This window comes from Balaenoptera musculus, chromosome 14, assembly GCF_009873245.2.
Source record: "Balaenoptera musculus isolate JJ_BM4_2016_0621 chromosome 14, mBalMus1.pri.v3, whole genome shotgun sequence".
Lineage (NCBI taxonomy): Eukaryota > Metazoa > Chordata > Mammalia > Artiodactyla > Balaenopteridae > Balaenoptera > Balaenoptera musculus.
The window spans coordinates 17915002-17935591 of record NC_045798.1 but is presented as its reverse complement, the minus strand read 5'-3'; the positions used below and the strand labels follow the sequence as shown (position 1 = coordinate 17935591).

Genomic DNA, 20590 nt, shown 5'->3' with positions numbered 1-20590 from the left:
GTCAAGGCTGCAATTCTGTCGCCTGACAAGTTGAGCCATCTCCTGAAATAAACATGAGAGAGATGTTTTGACATGTGATGTTTCAAAAAAAAAAAAAAAAAAACACAGAGTCAAATTTGGCTGAGACTGTTTTAAGAATCCCTCCAGGAGGAACCAAGTCAGGGTGGATGGGAGCAGATCCCATGAAGAGGAGATGCTAGGAAACATGAAAGAATTATATATTTACATAGAATCGTACATTTTAACGTTTATTTTTAAAAACTACCAACAGCAAATGTTACAAAGTACAAAAAGAGGTAGAATTTTAAAACTATGTCTCCCTCTCTCCCCCTCCCCCCGTCACTCGGTTCCCCTCCCAGAGGCAAGTGTGATGACAGTTTTCCTATGTCCTTCTCACATATTCTATGCATTTTCAAATATTTACGTATATATTTTTCCTCGCTCCACCTGTTGCTTCCAGCCTTGCCTTATTCACTTGACAGTGTATCTTGGAAGTCACTCCATATCAGGCACATACATCTTCCTCATTCCTTTCAACAATTAAAGAGTATCCCATGCTATGGTTGTTCTGTAATTTTAAAATATAAAAATACATTTTAAAAAAACAAAATTCCCTTTTATCTTGGCTCATCTTAACCTTAGAACTGTAGACCTTTTATTAATAGAACTTTAGACTTAAAAGGAAATTGAATTTGTCTGTATAAAAGTATCTCAGGACTTTTAGAATGTTCTATGCCCCTTCCCCTCCCCCTGCACGAAGGTTCCTGGTTATCTGGGGGGCATTGTCCTCCCTCCCTGGATCAATCTCTCCCGTTTTGCACCTTAAAAAATTATCACAGTCGCCAGTCCGCTTTCACTGTTTGTCAGCATGCTGAACATGATGTTTTAGAAAAGAGACTGGTTTTTTAAAATGTAACAAAAATTAAAATTTAAGGGCATATATGAAAACAGACGGTCCTGGGATATATCAAGAGTCTTTAAGTAGACAGTAATATCGTTCATGGACATGAGAGAGGGGTCCGGGGATCATCTGTGGATCATTCATTCACTCATTCATTCATACACTGATTCATTCATTCACTGATTCATTCATTCATTCATTCACTCACTTATTCATGCATCCATCCATTGTCAGTTGCTCCCCTGACCACCGTGGCCGTCTCTTAACTTGGTGCCAGGGTTTGAGGGTGAACAGACCCCAGTGCCTGCCCTCAGGGAGCTCACAGCCTGGAGGAGACCGTCAAACAAGCAGCAAGCACAGTCCAGCACAATAAGCTGTATGATGAGCTGAGCACAGGGGGATTTTATGGGGTCCCAAGGGGAGGCCCAGTCCCGCTGCCGATGGAGGCAGTCAGGAGAGGCTTCTTGGAGGAGCTGATGCCTGAGCTGTGTTTCAGGGACACACTCCAGGCAGACCTGGGCCAGCACTGGCCAGCGGCTGATGGACTATACCAAGAAGTCTCCCAGAGGGGCGTTTCCTGGGTGCGGTGACAGCAGGAGTTGGTGGAATGGGGCATAACTGGCCATAGACTTGGAGCCGCCTGTGTTTGAATCGGGTCCCTTCACTCACTCCTGAGGCCTCGGGCGAGTCGCTTCACCTCCCTGTGCCTCGGTCTTCTCATCCGGAAACTGGGGAGAATTCACAGTACCTGCCTCTCAGGGCTGTCGGGAGGACTAATGTCGGCAGCCTAGCATGCAGGAAGAGCCGTGTCAAGGCCCCTTCTTGTTGCACCTGTCCATCTGCGAAATGGGCGTGTGAAAGCATCTGCTCTGGGACTTAGGCTAGACGGTGCACATAAGAAATCTGACTTGGTGCCAGGCATGCAGTGGGTGCTCCTTACACGTTCCTGGTTATGACTACTTTTATTGCCTCTTCGCCCATCTCCGACACCCAGAGCACAGGGTGCCTGCCGGGTTTCTGGAGTCTGGGAGACCCCGCCTCCGAGGCCAACGAGAGCCTGGGCCCCCCAGCCCAGCTGTCCTTTCTGTTTATAGACTTGGAGGTGGAGGCCGTCGGGAGAGCCAGGAAGCCCCCCCGACCACGGAGCCCTGCGGGGCACCCCCCACTGGAACCAGGCACACCTCCTGAGGACCAGCTGCCAACGTGTGTTCCCGTCACTTTAGGTGACACACTTGCCCCCTAGAGTCAGCGTGTCTCTGCCGGAGCTGTCATTTTGCAGCCTGCGTACCCGGCTTGGCCCTGGAGGAGGGCAGGTGTGCTGGGGTCAGTTCAGTCTGTGATGGAGGGGAGCAGCTGACTGATGTCTGGGTCAGGAGAGATGTTGAAGGATCTGGTTAAGGCAGCCCCTTTGCTCTCAGCTGAATGACAGAGCTGTCAGGCCTCCTTGTTAGAGTGTTTGTTTAAATGATGTGCTTCTGGGAGCTAAGCAGTGGACGTCATCATCATCATCATCATCATCATCTCAACTGGAATCTATTTGGCACTTACCGTATGCTGGGTGTGTGCAGCTCTCACCACATGTCTTACAAAATCCCCCCAACTCCCCTAAGCACCCTCCCCATCCCCATTTTACAGATGGGAAAATTGAGGTTTTGAGAGGTTTGCTCATAGCTACCAAAAGGCAGAGCTGGATTTGCCGTGGTCTGCCCCATCTCAGAGCCTTCCCCACCTCCAACTCATCAGAGCCCCGGGGTAGGTTCATGTCCCACCTGCAACCTAAAAGTTCGTGCTTTCCGTTGCTAATCACCAGGCACTGCTAGCTTCTCCATAGACTGTTTATGAAAACTGATTTTATTCAAGGCGTGAACAGCATCATTTCATCATCAGTCAGGTGGGGAAACCCAGCAAGGGTGTGAACAATCCAAACGGGCACTCCTTTAAAGGGGAGGAAACCAATGCCTCTTCACCAGGAAACAGCTGACAGCTGACACAGGCCGGCTTGGTGAGCTCCGGACATTAGCCCCCAGGCAGAGGTGAGCCATCAAGTGGCAGAGGGCCCCTGAGACCTGCCGTCCCTAGCCACGAAGTCACCAAGAGAGGAAACCGAGGCTCAGAGAGGCGGGGGCTTTGCTCGAGGTCGTGCAGAGAGGGAGCCAGCGCTGAGCCTGGCACCTTTGCTCACCACGATGGGTCAGGGGACCCAGTCCAGGAACAGGTGCGTTCCTGTGGGGGGAGCCGCAGCACCACCGCCCAGGTGGGCCGGTTCAGCCCCGTCACTGAGGCCCAGCACGTGTCCGGCACTCCCGCCCTGTGCCCATCTCCGCGTGCCTCCCAGTCCCGGTTGTGTTTTCTCCGTCTGTCTTGCTCTCTGTCTTAGCTGTGCCCCCATCCAAGCCACCACAGTGTGCCACACAAAGCCACACCTGGCTATACCCGACTACACCTGGCCACACCTGGCCAGACTGCACTGTTGTTCCCAGAGCCCATTGAGAGGGGTCAGAAACTGGTGTCCCACCAACCTTCCCCGGGAAGCACCATGCCCTGCCGTGGGGCAGGGGCAGGGGCACAAGGCCTGGCTTGCGATGCCACCTGAGGTGACACTGTGGACTCCCAGGAGCCCATCAACTGCGCCGACGCCTCCTGGCTGGGACACAAGTCCACAGGGAGGGGACACCGTGCGGGGTTTGCTGACAGCACTGGGAGAGCGTTCTAGGGCTCTGTCCTGCCCTGTTCCTGTCCGTTTCCTTCTGGCCTGACTGCCTTACCTTGTTCTCCCTTCTCTCCTTTTTGTTTTTTCATTCCTCCCCACCTTCCCTCTTTCCTCCCTTCCTCCCTCCTTCTTTCCTATTCAGTGAGCACTTAACTCTGTGCCAGGAGCTGTAACTAAGCTCCGAGAATCCAATGGTGATGAGACGCAGCTCTCCCCTTTTGGAGGTTGTGTGTACTGGGAGGAACAGGCATCCAAGGAACCGTCCAAGTGCTGAGAACCCCGAGCCGAGGCCAGGGCTCGGAGGGACAGGACAAGGACCTAGATTCGGGTGGGAATCTGCTCGGAGGGGCCACCACGCACTCTGCGGTGTGAAGGAGGCCGCCCTTAGCCAGGCGAACAGCTGTGCTGTGAAGGTGCACGGGGTGTTTGGGCGTCACTGTGGCTGCAGCACAGGGGAGGGAGTGAGGGTGAGAAGAGGTGGCCAGGAGAGTGGGCGCTGGACATGCAGGCCCTGCGGGCCACGGTGGGACAGACAGTGCTCTTAAGAGCCTGGAGCAGGGGGTACAGGGTGGATGGGAGATACACTGGGGGACTCGGCCCATCCTTGGCCTGCTGCCCCCCTCCTCCCCTCTCTGGGCCTGAGGCCCCACCCCGGGTGCAGCTAGGGAATGCACTGTGGTAACCAGGCACAGGCCAGGGGATCAGGACACCTGGATTCGACGCATGGCCAGGCATCCTTTCCCCTCTCTGGCCCTCGATTTTCCCATCAGTGAGATGGTCATTGAAGGCCCTACAAAGCTCTCCATGTCAAGCCAGAGCTTGGAGAATGCAGCAGTTTGGGGGAGTATTTTGGGGCTTGGGTGTCAAGCAAACCAAGTTCAAATTGCAGCTCCACCACTTTTTAACTGTGCCACCTTGGGTGTGTCAGGTCCCCTATCTGGGCCTCAGTCTCCTCCCCTGTAAAATGGGTCCATTACGGTTCCTACCACATAGCGTTGTTTGGGAGCATTAGATGGCAAAGTGAAAGGTCATGATAATCACCAGCGCTCACAGTAATGTTAGCCCTTGATATTATTGTTAGTATTATTGCTCAGCTGTTGTGCAAGTCTGATCTGGGCACAAGGCAGGGAGGTGCCACCAGGCCCCGGGGGCACTGGGACAGAGCCAGCGTCACCCCAGCCTGGGTCCCATGACACCAGAGCACCCTGCACAGCTGAGAGTGTCCAGTTGCAGAGGGGGGAGGGGGACGCACATCTTGAATTGCCCCGTTAGCCGCAGGCCACCGAACACCGTCCTGACTCAGGCTTCTTTCCCAGGCTGATGTGTCAGACACCCCAAAATACACACGAGCATAATATTTTCTCTTTTCCTCACTCCTTCCCTAATGACACGGCCTTTTCTGGGTAAGGAGCTCACACCTACTCAGTGCAGAAAAGTTATTTTCAGAAACATATTCCTCCAGCAAATATTTATTCAACAAGTACTCCAGGCCTGGCATGGTTCTAAGCACTGGGGTGCAGCAGTGGATGAAGGAGTCCCCATTTTCATGCAGCTGACAGTCTAAAGGGTATAGATCAGGGATCAGCCAACTGCTCGTGGGCCAAATCCAGCTAGCCACCTGTTTTGTAAATAAAGTTTTATTGGAACACAGACATTGTGCTGCTGACATGGTAACGACAGGAAAGCTGAAGTTGGGAAAGAGACCCCATGGCCCACAAAGCCCAAAATATTTATTATCTGGCCCTTTATAGAAAGAGTTTGCTGGCCTCTGATAGAGATTAAGAAATGAAGAGCCCCCTTCTGATTTGTTTTTAATTCGTGATGTCTACTATATGATAGTGTTGGAGGAATGATAATTAATTTTATTTAATTTTATTATCTGATGATATTGGGATAAAAAAAATCACAAATGTGGATACTAACTAAAATCATCATCAATAACAGAAAGACGGCCCGTTTCCTCACCACATACAGTGCCACTGGTATCAGTTTTCTGTGGAAACTTCTGGAGATTTCCTTTGCTTATTCTCACATGCATTTACATATTTGTTTTTACAAAGCTGGTATTAACACATGTGCTGTTTTGTTACCTTTTTTAAAAAATAATATTTGCTAGTATAAGGCAGACATCTTTCTGTGACAGTAAATATTCTTTCTGAGCATCATTTTCTTTGGCTGTGTTTATTCCATCATGTGGATATATCATATTGTATTTCACCGATCCCCATCTTACTGGATATTTAGGACAATTCCAGTGTTTTGCAATGTTATGTCCGATATTTTGCAATCTTTGCTCTCCTGCGGGGAAGCGTCTGTGTTCATAGGTCTTGGTGAGCGTGTCTAATGATTTTCTTGAGATAAATTTCTGGAGCTAAAATTGCTGAGTCGAGGGTATGCACGTTTTAAATTTCAGGACATGTGTTGCCACTTGTTTAAACACAACCCTCAAAGGCGTCTGTTAGGCTGGTCTCCCCAGCCTGGGTGTTAGAAAAGTGTCCATTATAGGTCCTGGGCTGCGGCAGTCGTGTTTGCCTGCAAGACGAGGGCCTAGAATTTTCACCTACCACCAGCTTGGGGCTTGGTGAGCTAGCCTGAGCAAGTGGTTTTTAAACCCGCCAAGTTCTCGAGGCTTTTTTTAGAGCATTTTAAAGTGCATTTCCTCATCTGAGCCTCTTGAAGCATCCTGGCCAAGGTGGGGGGCTGGAAGGAGCCCAGAAAACTGGGTTCCAGGCCCCCCAGCTCTGCCTCTCACTCCCCGTGAGCAATCCCTGCCTCTGAGTTTATCATCTGAAAAAGTTTATCATCTGAAAAGGGCCAGCTGAATGGACTCAAGGGTCCTTGGAGATCTAAATGTTAAGATTCGCAACTTACCTGGTGGTCCAGTGGTTAAGACTTCGCCTTCCAGTGTGGGGGGTGCAGGTTTGATCCCTGGTCAGGAAGCTAAGATCCCACATGCCTCATGGCCAAAAAACCAAAAAACATAACACAGAAGCAAAATTGTAACAAATTCGATAAAGACTTTAAAAAATGGTCCACATAAAAAAAAATCTTAAAAAAAAAAAATGTTAAGATGTGATGACTTGGTGTGACAAATGACAGCTGAAATTTGGATTGTGGCTGGTTGATATCCATCGGGGGTGCATGTCAAAAAAAAAAGACCTGCCCATGACCCAAATGCTGGACTAATTTGGACACATGTGCTCCTCAGACAACGCTTCTCTTTATGCGTCATGGATTTTCAGACCACCTTGTAGATATCTACTCATCCGCAGACAGTGAGGGCTTTTATAGCAGCCCGAAAGGCAGAACTGATTTGGAAGAACACTCTGCCTTAAAGCTAACTTAAAAACCTGACTTTCAGAAAGTTTCAGAAGAGTTTTGGGCCCTTTCTGTGGTTGATCTTGAGGCCTCGTAGCCCTGGGAGTGAAGATCAAGCCTTGTTGATCTGAAGTGCCATCAGGGTCTGCTACAGTAACGAGACATGAATAATTTGCACTGAGCACAAGGTTACCAGGATACTAGTGGGAGAAAGTACTGACAAACAGCTTGATTTCTTAAGCGTCATTTGCAAGATCAATTCCCTTAGATGATCCTAACCCCTGGAGTACTCCAGATTTGGGGGCTCTGTGTTAAAACATAGTGACTGAGGTGGCATTCAACCAAATACTTAACATCTGCGTTGTCCAGACATTGAGGTACAGAGAGGTTAAGTAACTTGCCCGAGGTCACACAGCCTGAATACAGGATCTATGTGACGGAGGCTGGATTTAAATCCAGGCATCTGGCTCCAGAAATAGTACTCATCCAAGGGAGACTGAAAAAAAACAGGTCAATTATAATGAATATAATTTGGGAAGTTCTACAGCAGTGCTCTTCAGTAGAAACTTTCTGCCATGATGGAAATGTCCTGTATCTTGTGCTGTTCAATATGGTAGCCACACGTGGCTATGGAGCCCTTGAAATATAGCTAGAGCCGCTGAGGAACTGGATTCTTTGTATTTTTAACATCTTAATTAAATGAAATTTAAATAGCCACACGTGGCTAGCGGCTATCATATTGGACAGCACAGATGTAGAGACTTGAGGTCTAGGGAATGGTGGGAGCTGGCTCCTGAGTCAGCCTTGGGTGAGGGGAGTTCAGGGAAGGCTTCCTGGAGGAAGAGCCAGCAAAGCTGGAATCTGAACGACAGCCAGGTGGTGGTGGCTGCTCCAGCTGGTCTGGAGGTGAGGGTAGCCAACTGAGGAACGTGAGAGGAGGAAAGTGGGCTGGAGCAGCCAATGGGAGGGGCTGGGAGGGCCTGGGGATGGGGGAAGGGCAGGGGATGGTGGGGAAAGAGCCCCACTAATGAAAGTCCCACAAGCCATCCTTATGGTGTTTGGACTTGACCCTGGGGAGCTACTGAAGGGTTTTGAGCAGAGACCCTGCAGGCTTAGATTTCAGCTTTGGAAAGTGTAATGGGAAGAGAATATATGGGGGTGGGGGGGAGCAGAGGTGAGGGAGGCAGGGGGACCCCAGAGCTGGCCAAAGTCTTCCTGATGGAGACTTTGAAGGGCTTGGGGATTGATCCGACACGGGGATGAGAGTGACAGAGGAGTCAGGGATGCTGCTGTCCGGAATCCTGAGTCTGGCTTTAGGCAGTGGAGGGAGAAGACCTCCATCCCTGCCTGCGGGGATTACAGATCCCTGAGCGTGAGTCTTAAACCTCTGCGGGAGGGCCCACAAATGGGGATGCATAGAAGCCAGTGTATTTTGCTGAGCACCATTTATTCCCCCCACACCCTGCCGCCCAGAGCCTTCCAAAGGAGGTCAGGAAACATTCCCCTGCCTCCTGCCCTGATTCCACCCCTTAGCATCCTTCGGAACTTGCCATGCTGATTTCCAGAGGCCCCACCTGCAGATCCCTTCCTCCATCACTCAGCACCGAAAGATCCCCATCTCTTGGGGGTTTTGAGGGCCCGAGAAGAATCACACTTTGCCAAGAGTCCGTCCACCTGCCTGACTCTGGGGAGGGCCGTGAACCTGGTTCTGATCGCATCAGCTCCTGTGTCCTGAGCACCTATATGCCAGGCACTGAGCTTAACGCGTTCCAGGGCTTATCTCCCTGAAGCCTCAAAACAACCCTTGTTTTTCCACTGAGGAAACTGAGGCTTGGATGGGCGGAGTCCCTTGGCCAGACCACCCAGCTGAGGCGGAGCAGAGACAGCAACCTCTCACCCCCAACCCTGAGTTGTAAGCTGTCCCTGAGCAGTCACCTTTCTGCCTTAATGTGAGCTTGGCACACACGGGGCACAGACCGAGCATCCACCTTGCAGCCATCTGCAAGCTGCTGGGGACAAGGATGTCGAGTCCACCAGAGGCAGCCCCCCAGGCCCCGACCTCTGGCCTCCGAATCCGACCCATGTGGTGGGTTAAGTTAGGGAATGGCCGATTCTGTGACAACTTTGAAAGCAATAAGCAGCTGGGAGCATGCGCAGATGACCACTTCCATTCCTGGGTCCCAGGGGGAACTCTCTTAAGGGTGCTGGGCATCTGACCATGTCAGGTGACCTTTCAAGGCAAAAACATCCAAGTTTCCCCACCTGGAGACTGACTGAATCCCTCAAGCGTGCTAACAGCCTCCCTCGCATGCTGCTGTGGGCTTGCAGTTTGGGTGGACTGTTCCAAGGCTGGCTTGTATATGCTACCCCTCCACCCTGCGATTCTCTGCCTAGGGAGTTCTCCTGTGGGAGTCATCAGAGATGTGTCACTTCAGCCCCAAGGATGTTCATCGTATTGTTGATTATAACGGTGAACAGCAACCTAAATGCCATGACACTTGGGGATCGATTAAAGGAACAATGCTGTGTCCGGGCAGCAGAATATTCTTCAGCCGTTAACGATGGTGCTCTAAGTGAGTTGACGCAGACGAAATTCTGGGCAGGATTATGGCAGAATATGGTCACTGGCTGATGGGTGACTTTTAAATATTATTTTTTGTGCTTTTCTGTAATTTTGACATGTTTTGCAACAAGCATTTGTGATTTTGGCAATGAGGAAAAGGAATCTACAGGCAGCAAAATGAGGGTGTGTGAGTGTGGTTGTTTACCAGGGTGACTGAGAGGTTCATCCTGATTCCCCGGGGTCCTTGCACATACCTCACCCATAGCATCCCCTCATGGGGTACGCAAGTGTCCCCAAAAGGTGAGAGGAAGAGAATGATGAAGGAGATGGGCATTTATTGGGTGTTTCCTGAATGTCAGGTCCTGCCCTTGGAGCTATCATGTGGGTCTTCTCATTGGCATCTTTCCACAGAGAGGGAGACAAAAGCCCTGAGGTCACACAGCAGAGCTTTTTCCCGAGGCGCCTGCTCACTCTGCAGGACCACACGTGTTCGCTCTGCTACGGATGGCTCCGTGGAAGCTGTGAAGAGGCGTGCTCCCCACTGGGAGGAAGATAAGCTACTGCAGGGCAGTCTGCCCACCGCCACTAAGCACCTACTGGGTGCCAGGCAGGCTCTGGGTGGGGAACAAAGGTGACGGAGTGTCCGATCTTAAAGGCTGCCTCGGCTGAGTTACAGAATCTGTGTAGTGACCCCCCACCCCTGGTTCCCAAGTGCCTAGCACATGGTAGGTGCTCAGTAGATGTCTGTTGCATAAATAACTTATATGTCAAACTTTACCTGGCACAGAAATGAGTCCAGAGTAGGCAGGGAGAGTGCAGGGGAAGGCAAGATCACTGTGGGTTGTTGCAATGGCTTGGGGTGGGAGGGATGGATAGGAAGGGGGAAAGGTACAAGCAAAACCACAGAGGCTGGAAGGTAAGGCTTGTGTGGGATGCAGTGAGTAGGTCTCGGTGGGTGGGATGGGGCGTCTGTTTGGGGCAGGGGTAGGAGATGGGACTGGACAGGAAACTTGGGGCTCAATTACAAGGGGTGTTGGATCTCAGCAGGAGGACAGTAGGGAGTCGTGGAAGGTTTCTGAGCAGGAGATGCATGCTCCAAAGCACATTCCAGCAGAACATGCCTCCTGACCCCAGATGGAACGCAAGGAGTGAGATGCTCCTGTCGGTGTTTCTGGAATTGGGGGCCAAGTTGTTCTCACCCCCTCGCCCCGTGACCCCCAACTCTCTCCATATTCCTCATCCAGGCCATCAAGAGATGGTGACTGGGAACATCCTTCAAAGCTCAGAAGCCAAGGCCATTTGAATTGCTATTGTGCCAATGGCCACCCAAGGGGCTTGAGTTTTGGTTTTGCCTTTAACATTCCAGCTGCTCCCCAATCAATAACACAGGGGCCCAAGTGTCAGCCAGTTCAACAGTCAGTCACCAGGGATGGGCTTTTAATTTGTCGAGTGAACAAGTTAGGGAGGCCAGCACTTTGATGGAGATCTATGGGCTTCCCAGCATGGGCCAGGTACCAGGTTGGGCCCTTTGGCCAGCGCTGTGGTTAGCAGGACCCTCTCCCTAGGGCCCAGGCTGAGGGCAGAGACCAGTCACCGAGCAGGTGGTGACAGAACCGGGGATCCGGGCTGCGTGGGGCACAGTGGTTGCCAGTTTGGACTTGCAGTCCAAGCCCCCTGCCCGAGTTTGAGTCCCACCTCATCATTTACTGGCTGTTTGATGGAGGGCATGTCACTTCACCTCTCTAAGCCTCAGTGTTCTCGTCTGTAAAATGGGGAGTGTAACGAGCTCCACCTCATGGGATTGCCATGGGACTGCAGCTCAGCGAGGTGATATGCAGACAGCTTGATCAACACCGGGGACAAGTTAAATGCTCCACGAAGGCTGTGCTGGCGACGCTGGTGGTGGAAGCATGGCGACCATGCGAACGTGGTGGTGGGGGACGGATGGGGGAGCACCGTGACCAGACTGATAAGTCCTGGGAGCAGTGAGGATGGAGAGAAGTTTGGCCAGGGGTAGGGTGGTACCCACACAGGGCGCGGGAGGGTGACCCCTTCATGTCAGTTTGCCCGGCTTTGGCACCCGCCGTCCTGCATCCTGCGATGTCTTGGGCAAACCCGGATGGTAGGTCACCCTCGTGCCCAGCGCAGACGTTTGGACCCGCTTCCGAGAGCGGTAGGGAGCTGAGGTGGGTTCGAGCAGGGGGCGATGCGGTGTGAGTTACCAGCTGGGACCAGGTTCTGAGCATTTTCCCTGATAGAAACCTCTGGCTTGTCCTCGCAGGATCAGCTGAAGCAGTGTTTCTCCAGGCGGACCCCCGAGGCCAAGGACACTGACACCCTCGTGCAGGAAGCCGACAGCCAGTATGGGACGTGGCTGGACCAGCACCGGAGCGGGGAGAGGTAGGGCGCGTGGGGCGGGGCCTCCGGGCGGGAGTCCGGGTGGCCCATCTGCCTCCTGATTTCTCTGTTACTAAGTAGGACCTGTTTGGTCTGTAACTGTAAGAGCAAACCATTTCTTTTTATAAAACAAATTTAGAATGTACAAAAAACTTATTTTAAAATGATATATGAAATATCCAGAATAGGCAAATCCATAGAGACAGAAAGTAGATTTGTGGTTGCCAGGGGCTGGGGGGAGGGGGGATGGGAAGTGACTGCTTTACAGGGACCAGATTTCCTTCTGGGGAGATGAAGATGTTCTAGAACCAGAGAGCGGTGATAGTTGCATAACATTGTGAATGCACTACTGGTAAATTTCATGTTACGTGTGTTTCATTACCATAAAAAAAAATTAACAAAGAAAATGAAAATCGCCTCTAATCCCAGCACACAGATATAACCTTCATTAATGTTTTTTGTTGTCTTTCTAGACTTTTTTCTGTATGTATTTGGTGTGTTTACAAATATAGGAGCATATTACAGATACTGCTTTATAAGCTATGTCAGCATTTAGTATCACCGCTGTTAGAGGCTTGTAGGGCCCCTCAGGTGTCAGCCTGGCTGGGAAGGAATATTATGACTGTGGCAGACGCCTGAAGGTTACTGAGCATCGCCTGGATTCAGGAGGCAGGCAGGTCTGAATTCCAGCTTCACTCCAGCTGGCTGTGAGGTCCTGGGTAAATTAGTTATATTTGCCAGATTTCACGCTCCTTCTCCATAGAAAGGGAATGACGCTCATAAAAAGAGCCAAGATGTGTTGAGCGGACGGGCCGAGCACTGTTGTAAGCACTGAAACATAACATTTAATCCTATCGCCCCATCTTGCAGAGGCAAAGACTGAGGCACATGGGGTTGTCAGGAGGGTAACCTGTGCAGCAGTTGGCATATTTCCCGGCACTTAGTAGGAGCTTGATACATTGCACCTGTTCATTGTTTTAAAAATGCAATTCTTCTTCTCGCCCTTGGCGGGGGGGATCGAACACAGCAGCGGCTTCGTGGACACCGGGGGTGGGCTTGCCGTGTTCTCAGCTCACCCTTCCCACCGGTGGGCCACAGGATAGCACGGTGTTTTGTTTTTTTTTTTTTTATAGATTTATTTATTGATTGATTGATTTTTGGGTGTGTTGGGTCTTTGTTTCTGTGCGAGGGCTTTCTCTAGTTGCGGCGAGTGGGGGCCACTCTTCATCGCGGTGCGCGGGCCTCTCACTGTCGTGGCCTCTCTTGTTGCGGAGCACAGGCTCCAGACGTGCAGGCTCAGTAGTTGTGGCCCACGGGCCCAGTTGCTCCGCGGCATGTGGGATCTTCCCAGACCAGGGCTCGAACCCGTGTCCCCTGCATTGGCAGGCAGACTCTCAACCACTGCGCCACCAGGGAAGCCCCCGCACGGTGTTTTGAAGTCAGGGAGACCTGGGTCCACCCCGGCATGGCCACTTACCAGCTGTGTCACTGTGTGACTCAGTTTCCTCATCTGTGGGTTTCACGCCCAGGGATATGGTGTGTCCATGGGTGAGCTGGACTCAGACCCAGGTCTCCCATCTCCTTCCCCTGCCCCCCACCCGTCAGGAGCGGCCACACCCCTCTGCTGGTTTATGTCCCATAGCTGGCATTGGTACTAAAGCTGGGTGGAGGTTGATGGAATTGGAAGTGGGTAAGAAAAAGGGAAGCACAGGTTCCTTCCAGTACCCACGAAGGCTTTTTGTTTTCTTTCCTAACCTGTGATATGTGTTAATCAGTGAGCGAGTCTGGAAGCCTGGGTGTCCTGGTTTTGCGGTCGCTGTGTGACCCTGGGAGGCCCCTTCTCCCTCTGGGACCTGGCATCTCCCTTGTGTCCTGGGGTCGCCCCCTCCTGTCTCCCGGAGGCACTGCAGCTCCTCCTCCGAGAAAGGGCCCAGGAGCTGCTGTGCTCCCAGCCCCGAGCAGCAGCGCCACCTGCAGCCTCCGCAGTGGTATTGCCCTCATTTTTTGTGGATTTGCCTCAGTCGCACCCCACACCCAAACATCCTGCCTATTCCAAGGAATAAATTCTTCCGAGCTGACGAAAAGCATGGCTGTGCTCCTGCAGTGAAACACCAGTACACCTGCGTTGCAGGTTCTGCCCAAGGGTGCAGTTCAGGGGTGTTTCAGGGCAGACCCTCCTATCAGCGAGGTGGTGTCTGGTGTGCCCGTCCCCCCTTCCTTAGGGTAAGGCTTTCCTGTGCTCTTGGCTTTGGGGTCTTTTCAAGGGGGGAGCAGGGAGCCTATTTAATTTAATGGCTTGATTTATTGACATATTTTCTATCTTGTGTGGTTCCAATTATCCAAGTGGTACTTGGAATACATTATGGGCAGAAATTCCAGGAGGAGAGGGCCATGGACCTGGATTCTGGGGTCAGGTCTGTCCCTTTGGGCAGGCTACTTCACATCTCTGTGCCTCGGTTTCCTCATCTTTAGCGAGGTTAGTATTTAATTTCCTGAGGTTAATCCTACCTCCTAGGGTTGTGGACGTTGCAGGATTATAGGGTAATCATTGTAGGATTGTGAAGAGGATGGAACGATACAGTTTTTAGCACAGGGCCTGGCACATAGTAAGCACTCCATAAATCTTTAGTGAGTGAGTGAGTGGATGGGTGAATGAATGGATGGATGAAACAATGCAGGAGATTCCCCACCTCCTGCTCTTCCACTGGTGACTGCCGGTGATTATTTGGTCTACATCAGTGCTGTGCAACAGAAATACAATGCAAGCTGCAAACTCGAGACACACATGCAGTTTTAGTGTTCCAGTAGCCACATCAGTAAAAAAGAAACAGGCAGAATTAATTTTAACAGTATGTTCTATTGAGCCCAGTAGACCCTAAATACTATCATTTTAACATGTAATCACTATAAAGTTATTAACGCGGTATTTTACGTTCGTTTTTTTTTTTCACTCAAAGTGCTGGGAATCAGTGTGTACTGATTGTACTCAGGGCCCAGCTCAGCGTTCACTTGCCGCATTGCAAGGGCCCAATGGCCCACATGTGACCAGTGGCTCCCGTATTGGACGGCGCAGGGTTAGAGGGTCTTGAACGGGACATTCTGCACCCATTCTGCACCTGTTCAGGTATTCTAGAGGCACCATGGACAGCACCTGGCTGGGCCCAGAGTGGTTCTCCTAACTGGGATGTTCTGTCTCTTGTTTCCCGGCATATAAAGCACACCCCACACCCTACCTTCTGCCCCTTCCCTTCCTTGAAATTCAGGTCTCTGAAACAACCTGCCCGACCAGGCCTCCCTCCCTTCCTTCCATTCTCATAGCTTGGCCCCCGAGTCCCCATCCCCGGACAGCAGTGCCACGTCGGCTCAGAAGCAGCCCCCCAGCAGCCGCGTGTCCTCCGTGTCCTCCCAAACGGAGGCCACCTCTGCTGGGGACCAGCACGACTGCTCCAAGGACCAGCAGAGCACCAGCGTGGACCAATCCAGCACGGACCTGGAATCCACTGACGGGATGGAGGGGCCGCCCCCACCGGACGCCTGCCCCGCAAAGAGGGTGGACGACTTCTCCTTTATCCATGTAAGTCAGTCGTTGGGAGCACACACTGGAAACAGTCATTTCTTCTCAAAGGGACGTTCTAGCATCTCCCGATGAATTACCCCTTTCCCTGGTAGAATCTGTGTGCCAGGGCCCCCTGTGGTGGGTGCAGAGGGCACAGTCTGAGATGGGACTGAGGTCTACATGAGGCTTGTACCTGCCACACACCAGCTGTGTGTCTTGGGGCAACTGTCTTCACCTCTCTGAACCTTGGCTTCCTTATCCACCTGTAACCAGTACAGTGGGCTCCACAGCTCTGAATGCAATCACATGTGTACAAATTAATACTGAGCTGAGCCCTCACCTGTTAGGTGAACAGGCCATCCGGCCTCTCACCCCTGGCGGATGGGAGGTGTCTGCCTGAGGTCTGCAAATCTAGGCGTGCAGCCTGGACTTCGCTCAGACCGATTCTGCTGGGGGTTCTTACCAAGGTCTTGCCAAGTGGGACCATGTCCCTGGAGCCAGGGAATCTAAGTCTGTCTGTAAAGGGGAGCCTCCTCAGGCGTGGGCAGCCCTCAGAACTCAGCTCTTCTGGGGCCCACGGAGAGCCACCCAACAGGACGCTAGCCACCCAGGTCCAACTGCCTCCTACCCAGCCCCTTCTAGACCTGCAGGGGTCAGGCAGATTGTCCTTTTCAATCCTTGAGACACAGGGGTCTTATTATTCTCCTTCCCTGACAATAGGGCTACCTGCCCACCCTCCTGAGGATGCAACATCTAAATGATGCAAAATCCAAAACGGACCCTGTCTCCTCAGTGAAGCCTCACGTCCACATTCTTAGAGATGGCTACACAGGTGCCCCCAGAGAAGGACCATCACTGCTTTGGGTGTGGGGCTTCCTTTAGGGCCTCAAATGGGATTCTCCTTCCTAAATATGGTCAAGGTCTCTCTCTGGCATCTCTAAATAAGGGCAGAAATGGGGAAAGGCACACACTCAGTCTCCATTGGGGCACCCCACTATATAAACATGCACAGGGTGCAGATTGTCAGGATTTAGTTAGGTGATTTATTCAGTTATTCATCCAACAACCATTTATTGAGCTCCAGCTATGTCCCAAGCATTGCTCCAGCTTACATGCCCATACGATGTCACTGTGCCATAGCATAATTCTCCTGATTTACCTTCTGGAACACTAAGCCCAAGAGGCAAAACCCCTGCCCCATTTTTATTTTATTTTATTTTTTTTAACTTATCCTTTCACATAACCAGAGACAACACTATTTTTTTTTTTTTAACATTTTAAAAAAAAATTTTGGCCACACTGAGCAGCTTGCAGGGTCTCAGTTCCCCGACAGGGCCTGAAGCTGGGCCATGGCAGTGAAAGCGCCAAACCCTAACCACTAGACCACCAGGAACTCCCTCATTTTTGCTGATTAGGGAACAGAAGTGGCCTCTGAGTGATTGAAATGCCAGCGTCCCTAAGCACAGGTCCAGCCAATTATTTAACACCGAGGTCTCCCACAGGCAGTGTTTGGAGGCTGAAAGGGGAGGCGAGACACTAGGGAAGGAATCAGCTTCTGCACCAGCCTGAGGCTGCGAGGGTGGCCCTGGGGAACGGAACCACGCCCCCTTCAGCAGCCCCTGCGTTGCTGTGGCTCCCTCCCACTTTCTCTGAGTCTGAGAAACCCGCTCTATTTAGTAGCGACCGGAGATACATGCTCTCCTCTTGAGGACGGCGGACCCTTTATGATTTCCATCTCTCCCCCACTTCCACCAGCCCCACACAAATCCCCCCGCTGGACAGCATCGCAGCCAGTTTGGGAAACAGCTGTGCAGATATCAGCCCCCTCCTCCCGCCCCCAATGGGGTGTCTGTCACTTATCAACTCTGGGAAATGAGTCACTGAAATTAGCTCATTATCGCTAACTTAAAAGGCCCTGGGTGACAGAATTTCTCCAAAGTGGACTTGAGAGGAAGAATCCAACATTTCATGCCAGGACCTGAGCTGGCCAGGAAGAGAGAAGCCCATCGTAGGAATAGCTCTCGGCTGTGAGCCTGGGTCAGGTGCTGCTGGAACCAGGACTTTCCATGCCTGGGCTCCCTGAATTTTCTCAATCACCCTAGCAAGGGGATACTATTATCATTCTGTTTTTACAGATAGGGACACCCAAGCTCAGAGAGGGTAAATCCCCTGCTCTGAGGTCATACAGCTGGCATTTGAACTGAGCGGGATTTGAAGCCCAAGCTCCGAGCTCTTCATCACTATCTCCTTGGAGATCACTGAGCCAGAGGCTGCCCCAACTTCTTGCTGGGCCTACCCAGGTGGTCTACCCCCAGCCCTTTCAGCACAAAAGCTGGTGATGTTGGAAACCATCACTGACCCTCCACCCGCCTCTGCTCAGAGTGTGATGCTTGAAAACAAATGCCTGGTACTTAGTAGGTTGCTCCACCGGTTCCCACCTGCACCTGAATTACTGTGGGTAGAGGAAGGACCACACTGAGAACCTCTCAGCTCGTGGACCCTGTGTGGAATAAGGTTGTTGTAAGGATTTAGTTAGATGATGTGTTCAGTTATTCATTCAACAAACAAACAAACATGTATTGAGCTCCTGTTAGGTACTGCTCTAGCTTACCTGCTCAGATGATGTCACCAGGAGGGGAAAGCCATTTCCATTATGTGCCCACTGTGTTCCAGGCACTGTGTGGGGCACTCAAGGTTTATTTGATTCTTGGAATCAGCCTACATGCTATATTTCACAGAGAAAGTAGGCTTAGAGTGTTACATTCCTACTGAAATGCGGAAATGCTGGCCCAAGTACCACCTAAATAGCATTGTGTATCGACGCAGCTATGCACACGTCCCTTGGGTGATGCCCCCATTTAATGTTTCCCATGCTTTTTTTCCCCTCTTCTTCCCTGCCACTCCCACAGCAAACCTCAGTCCTCGACTCAAGTGCCCTAAAGACCCGGGTGCAGCTCAGCAAGAGAAGCCGCCGCCGGGCTCCCATCTCCCACTCCCTCCGGCGCAGCCGAGTCAGCGAGTCGGAGAGCAGGTCTCCTTTGGAGGAGGAGGCCAACAGCACGTGGATGTTCAAGGACTCCACAGGTATGCCCCCTCTCCTCCACAGGTAGCACACTGGATAGCAGGAAGGATTTAGGTTAAACCCTGGAAGAGCTTTCTGACTTTGAAGGCTGTGGGATATTAGAACACAATAACATAGGAAACTGTGGTTTCTTATTACACCAAGCTTATTAGAAACTAGGTAAAACATTTTTTTGAGGATGATATATTAATTGGGGCTCCACAGGTTGCAAGGAACTGAGACAACTTAATAGGATTTCACTATTTATGCTGTTATCCTTATTAAATTCACCCTTATCCTCTCTTCAGGTTTGCTTGCTGGTCTTTTTCTAGATTCTCAAGTTGAAAGATCAGTTCATTTATTGTCAGTCTTTTTGGGTTTCTAATAAATTATTTAAGGCTATGCATTTTCCTCTAAGGACTTCTTTGGCCACATTCTGTGTCAAACCTTGAGCTGAATCCTAAAGAACAGATAGGAATTAGCCAGGGGAGGGTATTCCAGTTGGAAATATCAACAGGATCAAAGGGGCAGAGGTGTGGAAAGAACATTCCATGGGTGTGGCGGGGGCAGGGGCGGGTCGTCTCTCTAAGCGGTTCAGTGTTTCCCAAGCTAGAAATAGCAGGAATCAAGCTAGAAAGGCAGGGCCAGTTCGTGGAGAGTTGTGATTCCTTGCTAAGGAGTTAGACTTGATCTGTAGATGGAGAGCCATGGAAGAGTTTTAAGGAGAAGCAAAATCTCAGAATGGAGGCTGCCAGTGACTTCAGTACCCTTTTCTTTGCAACAGAGGAGAAATCCCCCAGGAAGGAAGAGTCAGATGAGGAGGAGAAGACACCCAGAGCTGAGAGGACGCCCATCAGCCGACCCCAGAGGATGCCCGTGTTTCCAGGCATGGACCCGGCAGCGCTGAAGGTACCAGACTTCATGCCCAGAGCTATGCTTACCTGTGGCAGCAAAACAGACAGGCCCATGTTTCTCACCCTCCTCCCTCCTTCCTTCCTTCCTGTCTTCCTCCCTCTCTGTCTAATTTTTGAAATAGTTGAAGATTCATGAGAAGTTGCAAAACTAGTATGAGAGACTTCCCGTGTACCCCTCCTCACCCAGCTTCCCCCAGTGCTAAAGCATCCCGTGGCCATGGTACATTATCAAGACCAGGACATCGGCCTTGGCCCGGTGCTATGAACAATACTACTGATTTATTTGGATTTCTCCGGTAATCCTGTGTTTCTGAATCTCCGCTTTCTTCCTCCAGCCCCCACACTTGCTGCTCAGTTTAGTCTTCCAGCTAAGCCTCCATGTGCTCATCTGTAAAATGGGTTAACAGTCCACCTTAGGCATCAGGCCCAGTGCTGGATGTCTGGGAAACAGGAGTGAACTAGCCCAGGCTTCTGTTCTTGAGGAATCTGGTGTGCTAGGGGTGGGAGGCACATAAAATGATTATTTTGATTCCAAACAATGTGAGAAGTCAGCATTGGAACCACATTAATCTGTCTTAAATAGCACCGCAATCCCAGTTGGACTGTGGAATCCTGAGGGCAGGGCTGGGCTGTCTCCCCACCCTCAGCTCCACCGAGCATCTCACAGGTCCTGGGAGGCAGCGGTACTTAATGCAAGCGAGAGAGGGGCCTCTTTTATCCCCAGGCACCATGTGCTTGCAAACTCGCCTTATGTCCCCAGCAACCCTAAAAAAGGTAGCTCTTTACTCCCATTTTACTGAAGAAGAAATCAAGACAAAGAAGCCTAGGTTGTTTGTGGAATTTCTCAACCCCACACTCCGTGTGGCCAGGGAGCCTCCTGTTAGGGGCTGTGAACTTGCCACTCCTTCAGTAGATGGCAGCTTTGCTTTTCATGTCATTTCTGGCAAGAATAAAAAGTTGATAAACAGGGCTTCCCTGGTGGCACAGTGGTTAAGAATCCGCCTGCCAATGCAGGGGACACGGGTTCGAGCCCTGGTCTGGGAAGATCCCACATGCCGCGGAGCAACTAAGCCCATGAGCCACAACTACTGAGCCTGTGCGTCTGGAGCCTGTGCTCCGCAACAAGAGAGGCCACGACAGTGAGAGGCCCGCGCACCGCAATGAAGAGTG

The 20590-nt window shown here is 51.3% G+C and overlaps 1 protein-coding gene across 1 annotated transcript in view; it reads left to right on the top strand.

Annotated features, from left to right (window-relative positions):
* The window catches only part of KIAA1671 (KIAA1671 ortholog), a 186907-nt gene that overhangs the window by 156366 nt on the left and 9951 nt on the right, over window positions 1-20590 (top strand). Inside the window, 4 exon segments of the mRNA XM_036874227.1 lie at window positions 11774-11892; window positions 15208-15463; window positions 18355-18529; window positions 19291-19415. Coding sequence (XP_036730122.1) covers window positions 11774-11892; window positions 15208-15463; window positions 18355-18529; window positions 19291-19415 — 675 coding nt within the window.